At 42.9% G+C, this 21,044-nt stretch overlaps 1 protein-coding gene across 1 annotated transcript in view; it reads right to left on the bottom strand.

Annotated features, from left to right (window-relative positions):
• DWA1 (DWD (DDB1-binding WD40 protein) hypersensitive to ABA 1) overlaps positions 1-10,127 on the bottom strand; it is a 76,969-nt gene extending 66,842 nt beyond the window's left edge. Inside the window, exon 1 of the mRNA XM_087394588.1 lies at positions 9,860-10,127. Coding sequence (XP_087250714.1) covers positions 9,860-10,039 — 180 coding nt within the window. The 5' untranslated portion in view covers positions 10,040-10,127. The remainder of the gene's footprint in view (positions 1-9,859) is intronic.
• Positions 10,128-21,044: the final 10,917 nt, after the last annotated feature.

The raw sequence follows: 21,044 nt of genomic DNA, 5'->3' as shown, positions 1-21,044 counted from the left end.
TTGGCCACATCATCAGACACCTCTCAGAGCAGGATCACAGAGTTCTTTCCATTGAGTGACATTGCTCGTCCAGTCTCTAGCCGCAGAAATGACAGAGACCCCAACCCGACGACCGCAGCACGACACACAAGACATCGAGGGGATACACAGATCACTCCGGGAGACCTCCCGTCATTGTTTAGACCCAGGATACGTCCCACGGGAGTCACGGTGGCTCTAGTCTTGTGTCAAGTCTCGTCTAGGAGACCGAGACGCACGGCACCCCTTGACGGGCGCCAACGTCCCATCATCGGCTATGCACCAACCAGGGCGACATGACATATAGAGGATTCCGCTCTGCTCCAGTCCTTTTCTTTTCATTGTTACATCCACTGACAGTGATTGGGCTGGTTGTTCCGACACCCGTGTGTCACATAGCGGCAATTGTTTCATTCTTGGTACTTCATGCATTTCTTAGTTCAGCAAGAAGCAGACTACAGTTGCTACTTCTAGTTGTGCGGCTGAGTACAGAGCAGCTTTTACAGCTACAATGGAGTGTGTTTGGCTCCGGAAGTTACTTGCATATCTCCATGTATGTCAGACAGCTACTATTGTTATCCTCATTGATAGTCAAAGTGCTTTGGTTGTTGCATGGAATCCAATTTTCCATGCCCGCACAAAGCATATTGAGGGTCATTATCACTATGTCAAAGAGAGATTATCAGCAGGTGATATTCAGTTGTATTATGTTCCCATTGAAGACAACTTGGCAGGTCTCTTTATGAAAGCTCTTCCTCGACCTAAGTTTGAAGCTTTTCCACAAGCTTTGAGCTTAGTACCTTTCGTAACTTGATCTGTTATGCTTTGTACAGTCATAGGTTGCTACATCCATATAGGATGAACATGTGCAACCATGACATTAGTTCTTCAGGTATTATGAATGGAGGGGGTTTTGTAGGCCATCCCATGGGCTATCCATTGGTGCCTTCTGATCCTTGGTATGTGCCTTGTAGGCCTATATATAGCCAGTAGGACAGTTAGGGCACTTATGACATGTGCCAATTAGTACACTAGGTACAGCATGTCCTAGGGATTTGATATATTGGGTGTACTTAGTACTTTTCTCTCATTCCTGCAATTCATTACAGCAGTACGGTTTGTGCCATTGCTTCCACCTCCATTTGCTTCATTGCTTGCCCTAGTCTACAGTTTCATTCCTCCAAGGTGAAAGCAAAAACTCTGCGCTGTGAAAAAAGGAGGGAACATAAGAGAAAATGGAACGGAAAAGAATAAGAAAAAAGACCAGCCCAAGGCATGGACAGAAAGGCTACTCCAAGCTTTGAATGGGCTAGCAGAAAGCTTGCTAGGAAGGCTCTGCTCCACAAGTGCTATCATGACAAGAGAAATGATTATTTAGTTAATTAATAGTCATTAGAACCTTATTATTGTTTGGGGGCGATTTGATGGTGCCGTTATTTATGATCGATCAAGCGGTGTAAATAGTACCGCCAAAACTATGTAACATTGGCCAATGATTACTAATAAAGATGTGCACACACGTGTCTAGGTCCTAGGGGCAATAGGAAATGGAAAGGGTGCATTAGAGTGCATTGAATGGTAGGTGCATGGGTCATAGGATAAGGGTAGGTGTAAATGGGAAGATGGAACTTGAGTGATCTCAAGGGACATTAATGAAAGGGTATCACCCTTTCATTGTGAATCTCATGTAGCATTCTCTCACATTGCATTCATCCGCCATCTCTCTCCCACCTTGCATGTAGGTCAAAATAGAAACAAGTACTCTCACAAGGGCGCTCTTCCCCATTGGAGGGCCAATTGGCATTCAAATTCTACATGCATTGCACACATTTGCATTCTCGAAAAGTCTGGTTTTTCACATTACGAGCAGGACGAGAAGAGGGCGAGAGAGCAACGTGCAGAATCGTGGCAGAAGCACTAGTGTGGGGAAGGCACGGCTTGTGACAACCGCGGACGACAGAAGAGAAGGACGGCGGGAGAAGGCACGAAAGTCGCAAGAGGAATGCAAGACAACGAAATCTAATGGCAGAACCTCGACGGCACGCATGTCCAGCAAACTTTACGGGCTGCAAACATATCCTTGCCGACCAACCCTGAATTCTTGAGGCAAACATCTCCTTCCTGACCAACCCTGAATTCTTGAGGTTCTGAAACAAGGGATTTTTCTGAAAATTTTTTGTTTTGAACGGTGAACGGGTGTCCTAACGGGGTGACTCCCCCCCCCCCCCCGGGTGTGAATGTACCCTTAAAATCCTTAAACCGTGAGGAAAAGGGACCCCCCCATTCTCCCCAACGGAATGTCGGATCGGAACAAGATTTTAAGGGGGTGATCCACCCATCAAGTACCCCCTATAACGGTATCTAGAGCTCCAATCCGCTCAAAACAAGTAGCCCAAACAGAGCGTACCAGTTTACAGTAGAAATACAAGAAGAAAAGCTTAAAAGAGAAGAAAGAGGAGGTCATTTTAAGTGTCTTCTCAACACAAACGAAGTGGGAGTCGGATAAGTACCACCAACTCTACAACACTTGCCTTTTGCTATAAAATAAACTCCTTTTTTGAAATTGACAATATTGAGAGATATTTCCATTGGCCTAAACTTCGTAAAGAAGTTTTGACCTTTGTTCAACAATGTGACATATGTCAGTGCATTAAATCTGACACAAGTAATACTACTGGTCTTTTGCAACCTTTGCCTATTTCTCGGAAAGGTGGGAACACATTACAATGGATTTTGTGTCAAGTTCCCCAAGGTTGGTCAGTTTGAGCAGATTTTCACTGTTATAGATAGGCTGAGTAAACAAGCTCATTTTATTCCCTGTAAAAAGTTCTCTGCTCCTGAAACAACAAGGTTATTCATTAGGGAAATCTTTAGGTTACATGGGTTACCAAAATCTATTGTATCCGATAATGATGGCCGTTTCATTAGCAACTTTTGGACAGCCCTATTAGAGAATCGCGGAACCAAACTGAAATTTACTACAGCCTTCCATCCTCAAGGAGATGGACAAAGTCAGAATGCCAATCAAAACATAATTACTTTACTTCGAGCTTATGTCCATGACCAACCTAGAAGGTGGCCAGAGTTCTTACCCATGTTAGAGTTTGCTTATAATAACATTGTACATACTTCCACCAAGAAAGCCTCATTTGAAATCATCTATGGGCAATGTTTACCCACTCCAATAACACACTTGGGGGAGCGAATTTTTGCTGCTGACCAGTTTGCTGAGGATATTATTGAGTAGGTAAGAGAACATATTAAGAAGGCCCAGGTTCAACAATCCAAGGTAGCCAATAAAAAAAGAAAAGAAGTTTATTACAAGGAGGATGATTGGGTTTTACTGAAGATTGATAAAAGAAGAATCAAGTTGGTGAGAGGAAGTACAAAACATGTCAAGTTAGCACCGAAGTTTTATGGTCCATTTCAGATTTCAGCAGCTTTATATCCAAAAGAAGGATCTGGAGCATATGAGCTGAAATTACCAGCCCACTGGTGTGAAGCGTATGAGCTGAAATTACCAGCCCACTGGCGTATGAAGAATATCTTTCATGTGAGCAATTTGAAGAGATACCATGGCGACACTGCTGCGTTTTTGGATACTCGGCATCAAGAAGAACCTGAACTTGAAGATGGGACTCAAGTTCTTACTCCGGAACAAATCATGTACCTCGTGGAAAGAAGAGATATATGTATTTACTAAAGTTTAGTGATGCACAATGGATGGAAGAAGAGTTCTTTACAGATTTTCCACAGATACTCACAGATTATAAAGAGGTGATGCAATTGCTGAAGTAACAAGAGAAAGTGCACGTAAGAGGAAGAGACAAGCAATAATCCAGAAGAGGACTTCTGCTCATTCAAGCAGGAGAGAGTGGAATGACAGGAGAAATGATTATTTAGTTAATTAATAGTCATTAGAACCTTATTATTGTTAGGCCCCAATTTGATGGTGCGGTTATATGTTTGTATTTATGATCGATCAAGCAGTGTAGATAGTACCGCCAAAACTATGTAACATTGGCCAATGATTAGTGATAAAGATGTGCACACACGTGTCTAGGTCCTAGGAGCAATAGGAAAGGCAAAGGGTGCATTAGTGCATTGAATGGTAGGTGCATGGGTCATAGGATAAGGGTAGGTGTAAATGGGAAGATGGAACTTGAGTGATCTCAAGGGACATTAATGAAAGGGTATCACCCTTTCATTGTAAATCTCACGTAGCATTCTCTCTACCACATTGCATTCATCCGCCATCTCTCTCCCACCTTGCATGTAGGTCGAAATAGAAACAAGTACTCTCACGAGGGCGCTCTTCCCCATTGGAGGGCCAATTGGCATTTAAATTCTGCATGCATTGCACACATTTGCATTCTCGAAAAGTCTGGTTTTTCACAAGTGCTAGGGCGGTGTCAGGTGGGCTCAACTAGAGAAGGAAAACTCCTCTCCCACAGATGGTGACCTCCTATATGTGGTCCCTTCTAGCGCTAAGCTTGCCTATAACCAAATTTGTCTCTGATCCTCGATGGTGTGAGACCAACAATTCTGCCCACCACAGCTCGGTTCTATAATGATTGAATTGCTAACACCGCTTGTTGCTCGTCTTGTGGAGAGAGTAGGACCTTGACGGCAGTGGAAATCGAGTGGTGCTGCCATTGGAGGCTCCCTTGCCAGACCAAAGGTCACTATCAAGTTTCATTCCTCCAAAGGTGAAAGCAAAAACTTTGCGCTGTGAAAAAGGGGGGAACAAAAGAGAAAATGGAAGGAAAGAAGAATAAAAAAAGACCAGCCCAAGGCACAGCAGAGCCAAGAAAGGCTTGAAGGAGGGGCTGAGATACAGCCTTCTGCTCCTGCCAAAACAGGCCAGAAAAAACACCAAAGCTCAACAAGGAGCTTGGACCCACCAGCCACTACCTCTCGCACAAAAGGCAGCTAGAAAACTGCTCCAAGGAAGCATGAAACTCAAGAAAACCAGCAGCAACTCCCCGGCCCAAGTACAAAATGAACAGGTAGATCTTGCAAGCTGTCCGAACTGCAAGGCAACCCCCAAAACTGGGCTTTGAACTGAAAGCCCAGCAAAACGAGCTGCTCCAGACGAGCCAAATTGGTGCCGCTGCACAGCAAGCTTCGACCTGCTGAAAGGGAGCCTTGAAGAGCTGCGACCTGCTGGGGGGGAAGCTTTGAGACCTGCTGGGGGGAAGCCTTGTATACCATGACCAAGCCTAGGAGCTCCCAGGTGAGCCAACGATCAAGTAAACTTCACACGAGTCCAGGTGGCTACTCAGCGAACCAAAAGCGAGGCTGGAAGGGGAAGAGACAGTTTGAAAGAATCCACGGAAAGGAGAGGGAAAGGGTGAGAAGAGGCGGAAGGGAAGAAACAAAAGGGAAAGGGGCGGGGAATGCAGCATAGGAGAGGCAGGCAGGTAGCTTTTTGACAATATGAAGACGAACGAGGGGGATTCAATATAGTACTACATCACCAAAATGAAGGTAGTCTAGGACAAGCTTTCAATGGTTGGTCAAAGAATAGAATCGTCTCTGGTTACATGGCTTGTACTTGGCATGCTTCCTTGAAGTACAAGGGCTTTGTCACCGTGATCATTAACAGGCAGCAGTCAGCACTGGTTACTTTCAAAAAGCTAGTGCCTCTAATTTTGCAAGAAGAAGCTCGAGAGAAGAAGTTTGAAGGATCCAGCAATAAGGTTCCTTGCAAAAGGAACAGACAAGGGTAAGGCCAGTAATGGTAAGTCCCAGATTGATGAGGACTCAAAAGGGAGAAGTTGGTGGCTTCTAAGAAGTGCTTTTATTGTGAGAAACTAGACACTTCGCGAAAGACTGCCGGAAGAGAAAGGCAGATCAAAAGAAGACACAGACAAAACCAAGGCAAAAATCCAAGATAGAATCTGCCATTGTCATCAACAAGGAGCTATTCATGCCCAAGAGGACAGAGAAGTGTTCAATACTTTCAGTGACTCAAGATGGTGATGATTAGAATGCTGATAGTGAAGCTTCAAAACACATGTCCAAGACTAAAGATTGGTGCAAAACCATAGTATGGGACCGTTCATCATGGTGGGGGACAATCGTAGCTATGCTATCAAAGGGATCAAGAGTGTTCCATTCACGACCAGGATAAGATTCCCACCAATGTTCTCTAGTTAGCTAGCAATTGAATGAGATGAGCGTCATCTTTGATGAAGACGTAGTGGTCATCAAGAATATGGCGACAGACAAGATGATCGCTTGAGGAATCGAAGAAGGGCTGCACAATGTTGGTTCTAGGAGACAAAGGCATTGGAGTACACTCTTAGGGTCACTGTGCTTTCTCACCTTCATAGATGATTTCAGCAAAGTCATGGGGGTGTATTGTATGTCCAAGAAGTCTCAGTCTTTCAACAAGCTCAAAGAATGGAAAGCGAAAGTAGGGAATGAGAAGGGAAAGAAACTCAAGATATTCAGGATGGACAGAGGGGGGGGGGGGGGGGGGTACCTTCAGATGAGGTCAATGAATACTACAAGAAGCATGGGATCGAGCAGCAATTGATAGCAGCATGGACATCCCAATAGAATGGGGTGGCTGAACTGAAGAATCGTACCATAGTGGAGATGGTTTGAGTATGCTCAAAGGAAATGATCTTCCAACAACCTGTTGGGCGAGGTGGTCAATGCAGCTGCCCACATCCGCAACAGGACAACGGCCCAAGCATTCGAAGGGAAGATACCCATGAGGGCATATTCAGGTAAAAGCTTGTCATCAAGCACTGGAGAGTTTTCGATTCATGTTCACAAAGATACCAGGACCAAGCTAATCCCAAGAGTAGGAAGTGTGTCTACAAAGATACCAGGAGTTGTAACTACCCCAGCTGCATTCTTTATGTCTTGTGGTCTTAGCTCTGTCATCTTCGTAATCTCCCAATTACTCTTACCACAAGGTGGCTCCGTATCTTCATCTTCTAGAGTGGGTAATCAAGCTTTCCAAAGTTTGGGACGGATAATCTGGCCATGAAAAAGATGTGAAATGCTTAGGAGGGGAATGCCCTGCAAGGTCGCTGAAATGGCGGTCGCCTCTTTCTCGTGAGGGAAGGAAACAACGAATGCTCTCTAATTTTTACTCAAGCAGTACACTGTAGATGAACCCACAAAACAATAGATATGTAGAAGGCACAACCGTACAAATATGCCAAAAAACAGCTCAGTGTATCCATCCATAAATGTGGGCAAAAGTAGCTCAAGGTGAGCACAAAACCTGCTTGGCAAAACACAGCCAAGCATGGATGTTAGAAACCCAAGTATAGAAGGGCAGATTGATGCTCAGGTAGGGGCTCCTGCGTGCCTTAAAGAGGGCTTCAGTGGGATGTCCAATGACTCTGCATATGGCCCTTTTATAAGGGCTGGATGGGTTCAGGCCGACCTGAACCCTAATTCTAACCGGCCTAGGGCTGCTAGCCAGCGTCTGTAGTAACCCTCCAAGCAGTCGACCGGGATTTGTACGGACCCAACTATTCTAGACCTCGCCTGACCTGGTCTGTTGACCTAAGAGGCCTACAGAGAATCCAAACATTACGGCTTCTGTCTTCGTCCCTAAACTACTGCAAACAGCCTCAGAATAAGGTCTGTTGCAACTTCTGCCTGCCCACACCGACCCCTGGATCTACTGACCCCTTGTCCTCCTCATATGTGGGCTTGCACGTGGGCCAGTGATCTCTAACAACCTTGTAAAGATGCAAAGTAAATATTTTAAGTTGCATTTAATAATAAAGATACAATGCAGGTGCATCATTTGCATGGAAAGAGGAGCTTGTTTGTGTATACATTGTGCTCCACGAACCTGCCCTTGGAAATTATCAAAGGCATGATGCAATTCATCAAAGAGCTTTGAAGTCCAGCTGTAATTTGATAGAGAGACCACTAAAAGGGAAAAGTTATTGGCATCAAGTGGATATACAAGGCTAAGTACAAGTCTGACCACTCTTTTGGCTAAGTCTGACCGCTCTTTTGGCGCCAAGAGCCATGTACATGCTAAAGATCTCGACATTTCCCCAACAACTAGGATGCCCAAGATTCAAATTGTGATGGCATTGGAAAACACATCACAAACGGCTCATTATTTGATGGGCACAAAGTCACCATTCTTGAATGGGGACCTAGAATAAGAAATCTATGTGGAGCAGCCACAAATATTACTATACCCAAGATCATAACAGAAGGTATGTAGACTTTGCAAGGTGTTGTATGAGTTGAAACAGGGCCTAAGAGTTTGGTACCACAGGATTGACGATTATTACACAAGGTAAGTTTCACTCGTAGTCTAATAGATAACAACTGTATTACTCTTTAGAGGGAGACAAGAGGATGGTCATCATTCTGTATGTGGATGACCTGATCATCACCAAGAAACATGGGGAGAAGATCCAAGAGGTCTAGGATATACATCAAGAGTAGTTCAAGCTCATAGATTTGGAATTTCAGCTCGGCATAGAGATCTGCAGGAATCAAATAGAATCTCCTTTTCTCAGTAGAAGTACTATAAACGGATATTCAGAATGGAGGGAAGTCTCAGAAAGCAGTTACATCCATGAGGTTGGAGCCAAAATGAGTACAACTGATACTTCTTGGTTGGTTCACGACTAAGTACCAGCTTGTGGTTTGATCTATCTAACCAATATGCGAATTGACATCAGTTTTGCAGTAAGGGTGCTGAAGGTGACTCACTGAAATGCAGTTGTGAGGGTACTCAGGTGTCTCAGAGGTACATGCAACTATGGGATTGCTTATAAGACAGAACCCACTCGGAGTGGAACTGATGCTTTGGACACAAATTGTCCACTACAAGTTCTTGTTCATGCTTGGGGTAGGGCCATCTTGAGGCTCAGCGAAACAGCCACTCTCTCTTTGACACAGTTGCTTGCGCAGCTGCTTGTGACCATGTGGCATAAATAGACTCTGGAAGACCTGGATGTTCATTAGAATGATGAGATGGTGATCATTTGTGACAACCACAGTTATGTTGCCATTGCCAAGAACCTCATGGACATTGAGGTTAAACTTCATCAAGGAGCTGATAGAAGATGAGCAGGTTTGGTATCCTGGTGCACGGACTGCCTCTCTCTCTGACATTTCATTGTACAATATTTCTTGTAAAGCAGCCTACAAGAAACACCTCTGCCCCACTCCAGAATCTAGTTTGTCTTTATTGTACTGCTTGTCGAAGAAAGAATTCAAAATGGTACCCCATGAGGAGAGAATCAGATGCATTTATGATCCCAAAAAATCACACAGGGAACACATCATCACCGCATTTAGAAGATGGAAGAGGGCTTATCATACTCCTCATCCCTCTAATAAAATACTTTTTTTGATCCCATGACCCCGCTAAACCATGTGCATTGAGGATGTTGCTAAGAATATCAGGGGTGTTTTATAGGGGCTTAAAAATAGATTGGATGTCATATCCTGATAACCGTGTTTTCAGGAATGAACTGCACCATAATGTTGGCGTGAAGGTCAGAATAACATCCTTCACAGACTAATCCCACGGATGTCTACAAAATCCGCTAACCACCCACATTGGTCCTTTATTCGGGGACGAATGTTACGCTACGTGGCTAGTAGCGGCTACAAAAGCTTAAAAACTCTAACATAGGCTTATGGGTTCATGTTACCAAAAAACAAGGCGCTTTTGAATTTCATAGAAGGCGGCACAATTCCCCGTAAAATTCCTCTGGTGCATTTCTTGAAACAAAGGCACGAGATCGTGCAAAGTCCTCTTTTCAGCTAGAAGGAATGCAACTGAGCTGGGCATGCATCTTAAACACCAAAACATGTGTAGGAGAGTACTGACCTCAGAAGGGATACATGAGGGAATGGAATACAGGCAGACGCTGCCATCACTGGAAGCTGTGGCCAAAATGTCAGGTGAGGGAGTGAAGCGTGCAGCAAAGACGGTGCGGGTGGAGGCCACCAAATCAGCTCGAATGCGAGCTTTGTAAGCTTCTTCGTCCCAATTCCTCGCGTCTCCCATGGAGCCTTTTGTGGGCGACACAATCTCAAAACTGCCAAGATGACAATGCCATAAATCTAGCAATCACGCGGGTGCATGGAAGAGCCATCAAAAGTTCTCAAGATCTTGAAACTAAGAACAACAAGAGTGTCCAGCCCATGGCCCACCTCCATTCAAATGCACCATGGGCATTGGGCTGGCATGGGCGGCTCTACACCCTAAGGGTGTTTATAGACTTAGAGCGCTTCCCCGTCTTCCCCGTGCCAGCCAGTGGCACTATACCAGCTCCAGGTAGGGGGCATCAACATCCCGACAGCGAGCTGCTAGCGTGGAGAAGCGAATTGGGATGTTTGGGCATGTAGCCTCTTTATGTAAAGATTATGATATACCAATGCTCAAGACATGTAGAGACCAATTGTGCCTACCTTCCAGAACTATCTATTTAGAGAGAGTAAAGATGCAACATGAATTGGCCACCACAAAGAGAAAGGCTCTCTTTTATAAAGACAAGACACTGCACCATGAAGAAGGAAAGGATAAGCCCCTATGACATCCCTATTTGATGAAGGGAAGATACAACCCCCGAATGAAAGAAATAAGAAACACATTGATGAAGGGAGGAGCACATCAGCAAAGAAGGAGACCGTCTTTGATGAAGGGAAGATCTAACCTCTTGATGAAAGAAGAAGCCATTCCAGCCTAGCAATCGAATGCTCAGCTGGCTGAACCGGTTTGGAAGGCAATTTCAGCCATGATGATGGTGCAGGCACCCCTCGTTGCCAAGCTTCCAATGCAAAAACTACTAATTGAGAAGGTGACTATTTGTAGGCAAACAGTGGTCGAGATGGATGACCCAACACGAGGGACACACAATGCCAGCAGTGTCCACTGTTGGCTCAACGCAATCCCTAGCACCAGCGTCAGCGTAAGGAGGCACTCTTAGCCCACTGACACTTCATGGATGAGCAAGATTGTCTACCCATGTCCAAGCCACGGCTCAGATGCATTCAATGCACCATTGGGCCGGCAGGGACATTGGCACAAAATAAATACTAGAGTTTCATGTCCATCGTATTTGTTTTCGAGGCCAATCGAGGGTGTGGACAACCATAGAAGTTGATCCAATCCAATGGGTAGACACTGCTACAATGTTCAGTCATGTGTGAAATACATCAACACCCAAACACCATCTCCTACTGCAATGTCCGATCATGCGTTACCCTAACAATACAATTCATCATAAGTGATCTTAATAATACAATTCATCATATGTGGGCTTAAGAATAAAATTATAATCATTTTTTGAGAAAATTTGGTTTATCTTTACACTCTGAAGTCCATTCGTTGAGCTTATGATCGCATTGGCTTCCTCTTTCGAAGGGCTTTCAAACAAGTGGACCCACAAAAATGAGCCCAATGGCACAATGGAGACATGTTGACCCATGGAGGTGGAGCACCTCTAGTATACCCAAACTTTAATCAGCTTCTTTGGTTACTTTCCCTAAGTGGTGATTCCTAAGTGGGTGTGCACGACAACTCTAAATAGGTTGCCATAGCCTTTCCAACTTGATTGAAATGTATAAGGTCTCATACTTGTATTAAGGTGCTCATGCTCCTTTCCTTTGTTAGATTGCCAAACTAGCCTAGTGTTGAGTGGTCATTATAATTGGCTCTTTCTTCCACATCCCCCTTCTCAGTTTTCACAGCTTGTGCACTCGTCTTTTCAATATTTGAGGTGTGCTCTTATTTTATAGATTGACAATGAAGGGACATTCTGGATGCCCAATATGTGGTAATAATTGGGAACCAGGTTCTCAAAAAATCTTAATAAGGTTGTGCATCTAAATTATGTCAATATGGAAGAAATCCATATGTTTCTTGGAAAGCCAACAAGTTTGATAAACATCCCCATACCTTGTAAAGGTGACCCTTGGATTCACTTTATAAATTTGAAGCTCTTTGAGTGCATGAGTTCCTTATGTATATCACTCCAACTTGCATTGGTCATCCAAAGCATAATATACTATCATATGAAGAGACCAATATAGATGGATTTATTGGCCTTCCATATTGCATTTCCTAGACCTTCTTCCTAATGTTCTTCACCAATGGTGGCCCTAGATTGGCTTGGCTCATTGCCCTATCCCATGGCTTCATCAAGGACAATGAAGCATTTAGGGCTTGAATGCCTATAGATGGATTTGGTGGTCTTGTTGATGGTCTTCCATTCTTACTATTTTTTTTCACTAACCATGGCCTTACCTGAGAGTGCTCTCAATGGAAGTAGAAAGAAGAGGATGGGAGAGAGAGAGAACCAGGAGAGAGCCAAACAAGTTTTGGTGTGTGCAGAACACCCTAATCATTTATGCATCCATATATATGTGTGTTTGAGTATTGTACATAACTAGGGTTAAGGCACAATGGCCTTTAAACCCCACAACCTCCCACTTAAAGGCCAATGTGCCTTTAAGGAGAACAACCAATGAGCATACTATCTAATGCCCATCAAATACATTACAATACTCAAACCGCCGCTGACTAGGTAGACTCTTCGTTAGCATATCTATAGGGTTATCATGAACCTTGATAAGCTCTATGTGCTTGTCCTCAAGTATCTCCCTAATGAAATGGTACTTGACCTCAATGTGTTTGGTCTTTGCATGAAAGATCGAATTTTGTACTAGTTGAATAGCACTCATAGAATCACTATCCAATGTTGGTACACCTATATGAATCCCCCAATCTCCCACTAGCCGATCAAGCCATATACCCTCCTTGCAACCCTCTGTGGCTGCAACATACTCGGCCTCTGTGGTAGAAAAAGCAATGCACTTCTGTGTGCGAGACATCCACGACACTACGCTACCTGCAAAGGTGAACACATAACTAGAAGTGGATCTCTTGCTATCCACATGCCTTGCATAGACTAAATCTGTGTACCCAAGTACATGCATCTCTCCTCTGCCAAAGTAGATGCACATCTCCTTGGTACCCTTCATGTACCTCATGATGCACTTAACTGCCTCCCAATGCCTCTTTCATATACTGGCTAACAACTCCCACTACAAATGCAATGTTCGGTCTAGTAGCTATCATAGCATACATAAGACTCCCAACCACTAATGCATAAGGAACCTTGGCCATCATCACCCTCTCCTCATTTGATTCGGGACTATCTCCCTGACTTAGGTTCACATATGGAGGCAATGGAGTACTTACTATCTTTCCCTCCTCCATATTGAAATGCTGCAACACTTTTGTAACATACTCCTTTTGTGAAAGCCAAAGGAGTTTCCTACTTCAGTCACGCGTGATGCGCATACCAAGAATATGACCTACAAGCCCCAAATCCTTCATGTCAAATGCCTCATGCAACTTGGTTATCCTTAGCCCTTTTAGTGTAGAGGCAGTGATCAATTTCACTTCTTCTAAAACCCTGGGACCGAATGAAAGCATTAAATTTTTGATACTATTCTCAAGGCGCTTGCTTAAGACTATAGAGACTCTTATTTAGCTTGCAAATCAAATTCGTTTTGCCCTTTTCTTCAAGGCCTTTCGGCTATATCATGTACATTTCCTCATGCAGATCCCCATGCAAGAAACCTATCTTGGTATCCATCTGCATAAACTCCATATCCTCTGCTGCCACAAGTCCAAGTACGCATCTAAGTGTGGTCATCTTCACAACTAGAGAGAAGATCTCATCAAAGTCCACACCCTTCTCTTGCTTGAATCCTTTAGCAACCAAACGGGCCTTGTACTTAGGCACATCATTACCTGTGACCTTCATCTTGTAGACCCATTTACATGGCAATGGTTTCTTTCCATGTGGCAAAGAAACCAAGTTCCAAGTCTTATTTTTCATGAGTGAACTCATTTGTGATTGCACAGCATACTCCCACTTGTGCTGATCCTCGTGCATCATAGCCTCTCTATAGCAAGAAGGCTCCCCACAATTAGTAAGCATCACATAGTCTACCCCTGGAACAAATCTCTTAGGTGGTCTAAACACTCTAGCTGATCTTCTCAAGGGCATTTCAGCTTGCTATCCTGCCTGCAAATCAGCCACATTTGGCTCATCGTTTCCACCAATAGATGATCCATCATTTGTCCTTGATTGTGTACTTCTGAGAGTACCTATTGGCACCATTTCTCGCACATCCGGTGCATGGACAGCTTGCTATCCATCAACATCTACAGGTGGATTCACATCCTGGAAAGTGATTCTCCTCATTTCCACATCCCTCATGGGTGTCTTATGCATCTCCTTCTCATTGAAGACCATATCATGGCTTCGTATGATCTTATTTGCTTCTGGATACCGGATATGATAGCCCATCTTTCCACTTCCACCATAACCTAGAAAGATGCATTTCCTAGACTTAGGATCTAGCTTCTTCTGAAGCTCTTTTGGCACATGTGCATATGCCTCACACCCAAATATATGCAAATGAGAGTAAGAGGGCTTCTTGCCACTCCATGCCTCTTCACGATTACCACCATGCAAACTCTTACTAATTGATCACATGCATTGCAGTCTTCATTGCCTCAGCCCAAAAACCACCAAAAAGACTTGCATTGGAAAGCATACATTGCAACCTTTCCTAAATAGTGCAGTTCATATGTTCTACAACTGGTTTTTGCTCTGGAATACGAGGGGATGTGAGCTCCCTCTTGATCCCACATGTATTACAGAAATGTTGAAAGTCATGAGAGAGATACCCTCCACCATTGTCAATCCATAGGCATTTAAGCATTCTACTTGACTGATTTTCAACCAAAGCCATCATTTCTGAAATACCTGGAACACATTGCTCTTTCAAGCTATATCATACGCCCACACTTTCCTAGTTGCATCATCAATGAATGTCACATAGTATTTAGCCCCACCTAATGACCGTGTAGGAAGGGACCACATACATTTAAATGCACCAAAACAAGCCTTTCAAGCTCCTTCTTTCCCATTATTTTATGGGATAATTTAGTCTGCGTCCCATAGAGATGATGCTCACAATTTTCAAAGTCAGAAAAACCCAAATGCTGTACATAACCCAAACGGCATAAGAGTTTGATTCCATTGTGGCTCATAGCAATGCCACGAAGTTGTACTCGGCTACTCGATTATTGCAACAACATGATCAGACACCCTTGATACATGTAAGGGATACAATGTCCCACACTTGACACCCCTTGCCAAAACCATAGAGCCCTTCTGAATTTTCCAACTCAGAAAGCCAAAGTTGGTCTGAAAACCAACGTCATCTAGTTGACCTGCTGAAATGAGACTCTTGGTCAGCTTAGGTACATGTCTCACATTTTTCAAAACAAATGTAGACCCATTTGCAAAAGAAAACTTTGTGTCACATGCTCCCACTATGTCACATGCATAGTTACTTCCAAGATGCACACAACTTGTCTTTCCATTGTCACAAGTGGAGAACCATTCCCTATGGGGAGTAACATGGAATGAAGCACTGGAATCCAAAATCCAATCCTGGAGATATGCATCATGTGAAGTGGTAAGCAACTTTGTAGTAGGTAGACTAGACATGAAGAGAATGTCATTGTCATTATCATCAATGTTTGCATTGATCCCCTGGATCTTCACTTTTCCTTTGTCCTCCCTTGGACTCTCTTCCTTCTTATTTGCACCCCAATTTGCATTCTTTTTCTTATCCTTTTGCTCCCTTTTCAGCTTGTAGCAATCCTTTTTCATGTGGCTTTTCTTGCTACAATGGTAACACTCAATGTTCCATGCCTTGGATGTGCTAAAGAGACTTCCCTCTTTCTTTGGACTTCCCCCTGAATTGTGATCTGCCCCTGCGCACATTTAAGGCTACATCCTACTTGTTGTCATCCATAGACTTCCATCTAATCTCCTTGCCCAACAAGCTACTTACAACATCATCAAACTTAAGTACTCCACTAGGTGCCGAATTACTGAACAGTTGTATAGAAGGTATCCTATGAGGATGGCAATGAACACAAGAGGAATATTTCCTTATTCTCCTCATCAAAATTCAGTTTCTAAGCCTAAACTTGGCTGAAAATAATATTGAATTCATTTAAATGAGAAGTAATGGAGACCCCTTCCTTTATCTGTAGCTCAAACAACCTCTTCCTGAGGTAACATTTATTAAAGGCAATTTCCTTCTCATAAGTGGCACATAATTTCTTCCACAAATCTTCCATAGTTTGCTCATTTACTTACTGTTAAATAAACTAACTCTGCAAGATGAAGCCTAACAGTAGACTTTGCTAATGCATCCAACTCATTCCAATCATCCTGAGACATAGTTGCTTGCGCTTAGCTACAATTCCTTCTGAGGGTCTAATCTGCTTCTTTTGAATAAGCACATCCCTTATCTATTGTTTCCACAAAGAAAAGTTTGTCCCATCAAACTTTTTAATGCTGAAAAACTCCTTTTCAGAGATGGAAGAGGATGCCATGATGCAAATAAAGCAAAATCCCAAATGTTAGTTCCTACAAGAAAGAATCACACCAAATACCAGGTGCACTCAACTACGTCTATCACAATGGAGGGTAATATCACCGAGCTCAAAGCATCAAAATGCATTTGACTCATGTGCATATACTATGCATCCATATGAGCAAATCTGGCCCAAAAGAAAATGTCAATCTACAATGACAAAATAATAGCAAATTCAATGCCAATAAGAGCCAAATGCCTCAAGCATAAACACCGTCCATGGGCATAAGCATCAATAATGTCTCATCCAAGAGAGTATAGCACTATCACACTATCAATGCATTAACTGCAATGTGTCAAAGCTGTCCCTCAGCATAAAATAGCATCTATGTGCTAAATCTCCATCAATAAAGCATCCCAGAAGGCAATCTAGGCCTCTCAAGGCATCCAACAAGGATTGCAATGCATCTAAATGGCTTGTAAAGCATCCACTGCAACTCAATGCAAACCATGAATGAGCACACATGGCTCAGACTGCAACTAGAGTGATCTGCATAAGGTATGTTCAAAATCACAACCTCAAGGCAATGACCACTACTGAAAGTAAGACTTGAGATGCCTTAAAACATGTGTGTCACTACATAATCGGACTTGGCAAGACAATCTACAAATATCTATCTTTTGCTGGAACTCCAACATTCCAATTGATGAATGGGAAACGGGGAGTCAAACCTTGCAATTGACCTGTAATCAAAAAATCAAAGGTTTGAACCTTTGAATGGATTTTTGACAAAGAAATAGATTACTTGACGTCTTAGAGAGACAAAACTTCTCCAAATCTCCACAGAATCGTGCAAGAGCTGACAGGTCCTTTTGGGCCTCCAAAATGCAATGGAACATATGGTTTTAGAAACTGTGGTACCAATTACTGGGTCGAACATACGGACCAAAAAATATTTTAGCAAACATATCTATTTATAAACACCATTGAAGTGCAAATGATGAGTAACACAAAAGTTTTAGGACCTCCTGAGTCCATTGGAACTGATAGATTTGCGACTGGTTGCTTCAAACTTGAGTTCCAACACACTGGCTGAAAAACGTTGAAGTAGAGACAGTGAGTCAGAAATCCAACAAAATGATCCCAAATTCAAGAATGAAAGGGTTTTCAAAATCCTGAAGTGCAATGGACACCAAAAGCAGGCAATGGTTGCCTCTACAGTCATTTTGGACTCTCAGTCATCAAAAGGAACATGGGAATCATCAAAAAACGTCTTTTTGCTCTAGAACCACTTGCAGGCCTGCAAAAACCACTCAGAGACTTCTAGAAACCACTTGCACACTTCTACAAGGTTCCAATACCACTTGGGTAGCTCAAACAAGCACCCACATGCTTGCTCCGTCCTCCCACAAAGCTGCAGCAACAGACTTTAGGCTCCAGGCATACACACTGGCTCAGCTAATTGCCCACAAGCATTAGATAGCACCCGGCCTCTGATACCAATTGAGAGTGCTCTCAATGGAAACAAAATGGAGGAGGATGAGAGAAAGAGAGAGCTAGAAGAGAGCCACACAAGTTTTGGTGGGTGCAAAACACCCTAATCTCCTATGTCATCCATATATGTATGTCTTTGAGTATTGTACATAACTAGGGTTAAGGCACAATGGCCTTTAACCCCCACATTACCTTGGCCTAACCTAGCTCTGATTGAGTTGGCCAAGCCTAGATTGTATTGACTTAGAGTGTCCTAACTTTGTTTTGTTTTGGCTTGGCTTAATTGGACCAACTTGGATTCCTTTGCTTGGCATAACTTGGCTTGGTTTGATGGACTAGACCAGATTTGTCTTGCTACTAATGAGATTGGCTTTAGCACAACAATGTGTTGGTTGGAGACCTATTGGGGTGACTCGGCCACATGGATCTGACTTGTTTGATGTGGCTACATTTGCCTAGATTAAACAAGGAATATGTGGTTGGAGCACAAGAACCACTTCTCTTTACATGGAAGGTGCCACCTTGATGGCTCAAGTACTAGAAGGACCATCACCATTAATGGTAGGACTACCACATTAGGCAACTTGCACCTACCTAGCACCAAGTTCACACTTGTGTCGTTGAGCATTATAGCCTTGCAACTTTGAACCCTTGCACATCAAGAGTAGGAAGTATATCGCCATTGGTTACTTTGCCCCGTAAGAGGCTCATTATGGAAGATTAAGTTGGTTGGTCTAATATTAGAGCAAATTCAAATTTGATAAATTCACCCAATAATGCAACTTTCTCATGTGAGTTTTGATTTATCCCTATAGCTATGCAATTTGATCAGCACTAGTCATCCAAAGCCATTTACAAGGCTAGAATTTTCAAATGATAACTTATGTATGATGTTTAAATACTTATAGCCATTGAAACCCTGAAAATGGTAGCATGGGATAATATTTATAACTCTATGTGGATGAACGCTTTGCCCAATGACCTACAGTTCCATAAAAATTCTCCCTTGTCTTTTTAAACCTTGTCTCTCTTGCTACAAAGTCATCATGCTTGTCTCAATTGTTGTGACTCATGCAAGGTTGAGATTGTAAATCATGCTATCTTGAGCTTGAGAAAATTGGGGGGAAATATTTTTTCAAGCTTTTTAGTGTGATCTTTTTTACCAATTCCTTTGTTTTTGTGAGCTTTTAAAAAAAATCCATACCCATTTTTTTAAATGAAAAAGATGGGGAGGTTAGAAGGGGGGGAGTGGGGGTAGAGGATATGTTCATTTTCATAGCATGTGGGAGAGGTGGAAGAGTGGATATTATGCACAAAGGGGGGGGACACTGGGGAAGGGGGCGTTGGGGGGAAAGGAAGAGTGGATATGAGTGGGAGCAACAGGGAAAAAAAGTGGAAGGTATGTTCACATTCAAAGGAGAAGGGATGAACTTGATACTTTTGAAAGTGCCAATAATTTGAAAGTTTTGAACTCGTAGTTGGATTCGTTGTCGAATTCTTATCAATTTGAGTATCAACATGACCATATTCTGATAAAAATTGAAAAAATGGTATTTTTTTCATGGATTCAGTCAAATATATGAGGTCAAAACTTTCAAAATTATGATATCTCCCGTAGTTCCTCCCTTTCCCTTCACATTTGGAAAATGAACATAACTTTCATATTCCTCATCCTCTCCCTCCTCCTTGCACTCCTCTTTGCATACCTTATATGTTCTCCCTCTCCATTCTCCACTATGATAATGAATATACATTCCAACTCCCCCCCCCCCAAAAAAAAGAAACAAACCCTTCTTTGTGCTACCTTACCCATGCGCCCATTCCTCCCCCTTTCCTCATCTCCTTACCCTCCCCGCCTCTCTCCTCATAACCACAACCCAAACTTCCAACCAACCCTGCTCCACGTCCCCCCACCCTTCTCTCTCTCTCTCTCTCTCCTTCTCCCCCCCCCTCTCTCTCTCTCTCTCTCTCTCTCTCCACTTCCCCCATCAAGTGAATGAAAAGCTCAAAAAACTCATGAAATTTGAAAAAAAACTCATGACCAAAAGCTCACCAAAAAATCACACCCAGAATATTGCGTGCAACTTAGTTGGAGCAAGTTGTCTACATAGGTTTGCCAGAGGATTGTGAGTGGTATGGTTATACTCTTGTTGGATTAGATGAGTGCAAATTAGTAAGGTTGAAGGAGTTGGGTGCTCTCCATTCAAGCAAGTCACACCTATTCTTTGTAGCTTTGAGTATATGAAGCTTGGCATACATACACACACATACACACGTGCATATAAATAAATAAATAATGTAATGTGTGTGTGTGTGCATGCACACACATGCGTATGTGTGTGGTATATATGTATGTATGTATATATGTATGCATGCATGCATGTATATATATATGACTTGTCTCATGCTTATGTATGTATGTATGTATGCATGCATGCATGTATATATATATATGACTTGTCTCATGCCGTCTTGTTAAGATGGTCAGGCTCATCTCACGATGTCTTGTAAACACATGTACATGTGGTCCATCTCACCCACCTCGCAAGCCTTGCATGTCTCACATTATATCGAGCACGTTGTTAGCAGGATCACATGTGCTTGTTGTTATTGAGTCTTCCTAGAGACAAACAGCTCAAGCGAGCATGAACCCCATCTTGGTAGTAAGGAGATTGATTGTGGGGTAAATAAGACATCCACAATAAGGCATATACAAGTTGGATTTTATATTCTCTTATAAAAGTTCAAAGTGGCTTTCACCTTTTAGCAACATTTAAGGGAGCGATCATCATAAAACCTATGAGCTTAAGTGAGATAGAGGTAAATGGAAAGGCATAAAGTACGTCCTTGTGAAGAAGAGTTGTAGTAGGGTCTAATAACAAAGTACAGATTCCAAAAACCACAAAATTATGTTATCCAAAGTTTCCATTACCACTAGATATTGAAAATACACAGAAGGCTCAAACAATGATGGGAATACCATGTTTTATCTTTTTTATGCTTCATGTCTCGTAAGACAAGGTTACATCACCACTTGAATAACACAAACACCCACTACTAGAACACACCACATACATGTCACACACTAACACTACGTTGA

Source organism: Dipteris shenzhenensis, chromosome 23, assembly GCF_047967505.1.
Source record: "Dipteris shenzhenensis isolate YYH24624 ecotype China chromosome 23, Dip_SZ_1.0, whole genome shotgun sequence".
Taxonomy (NCBI): Eukaryota; Viridiplantae; Streptophyta; class Polypodiopsida; order Gleicheniales; family Dipteridaceae; genus Dipteris; species Dipteris shenzhenensis.
The sequence above is the reverse complement of the archived record's forward strand: the minus strand, read 5'-3'. Positions and strand labels throughout refer to the sequence as shown.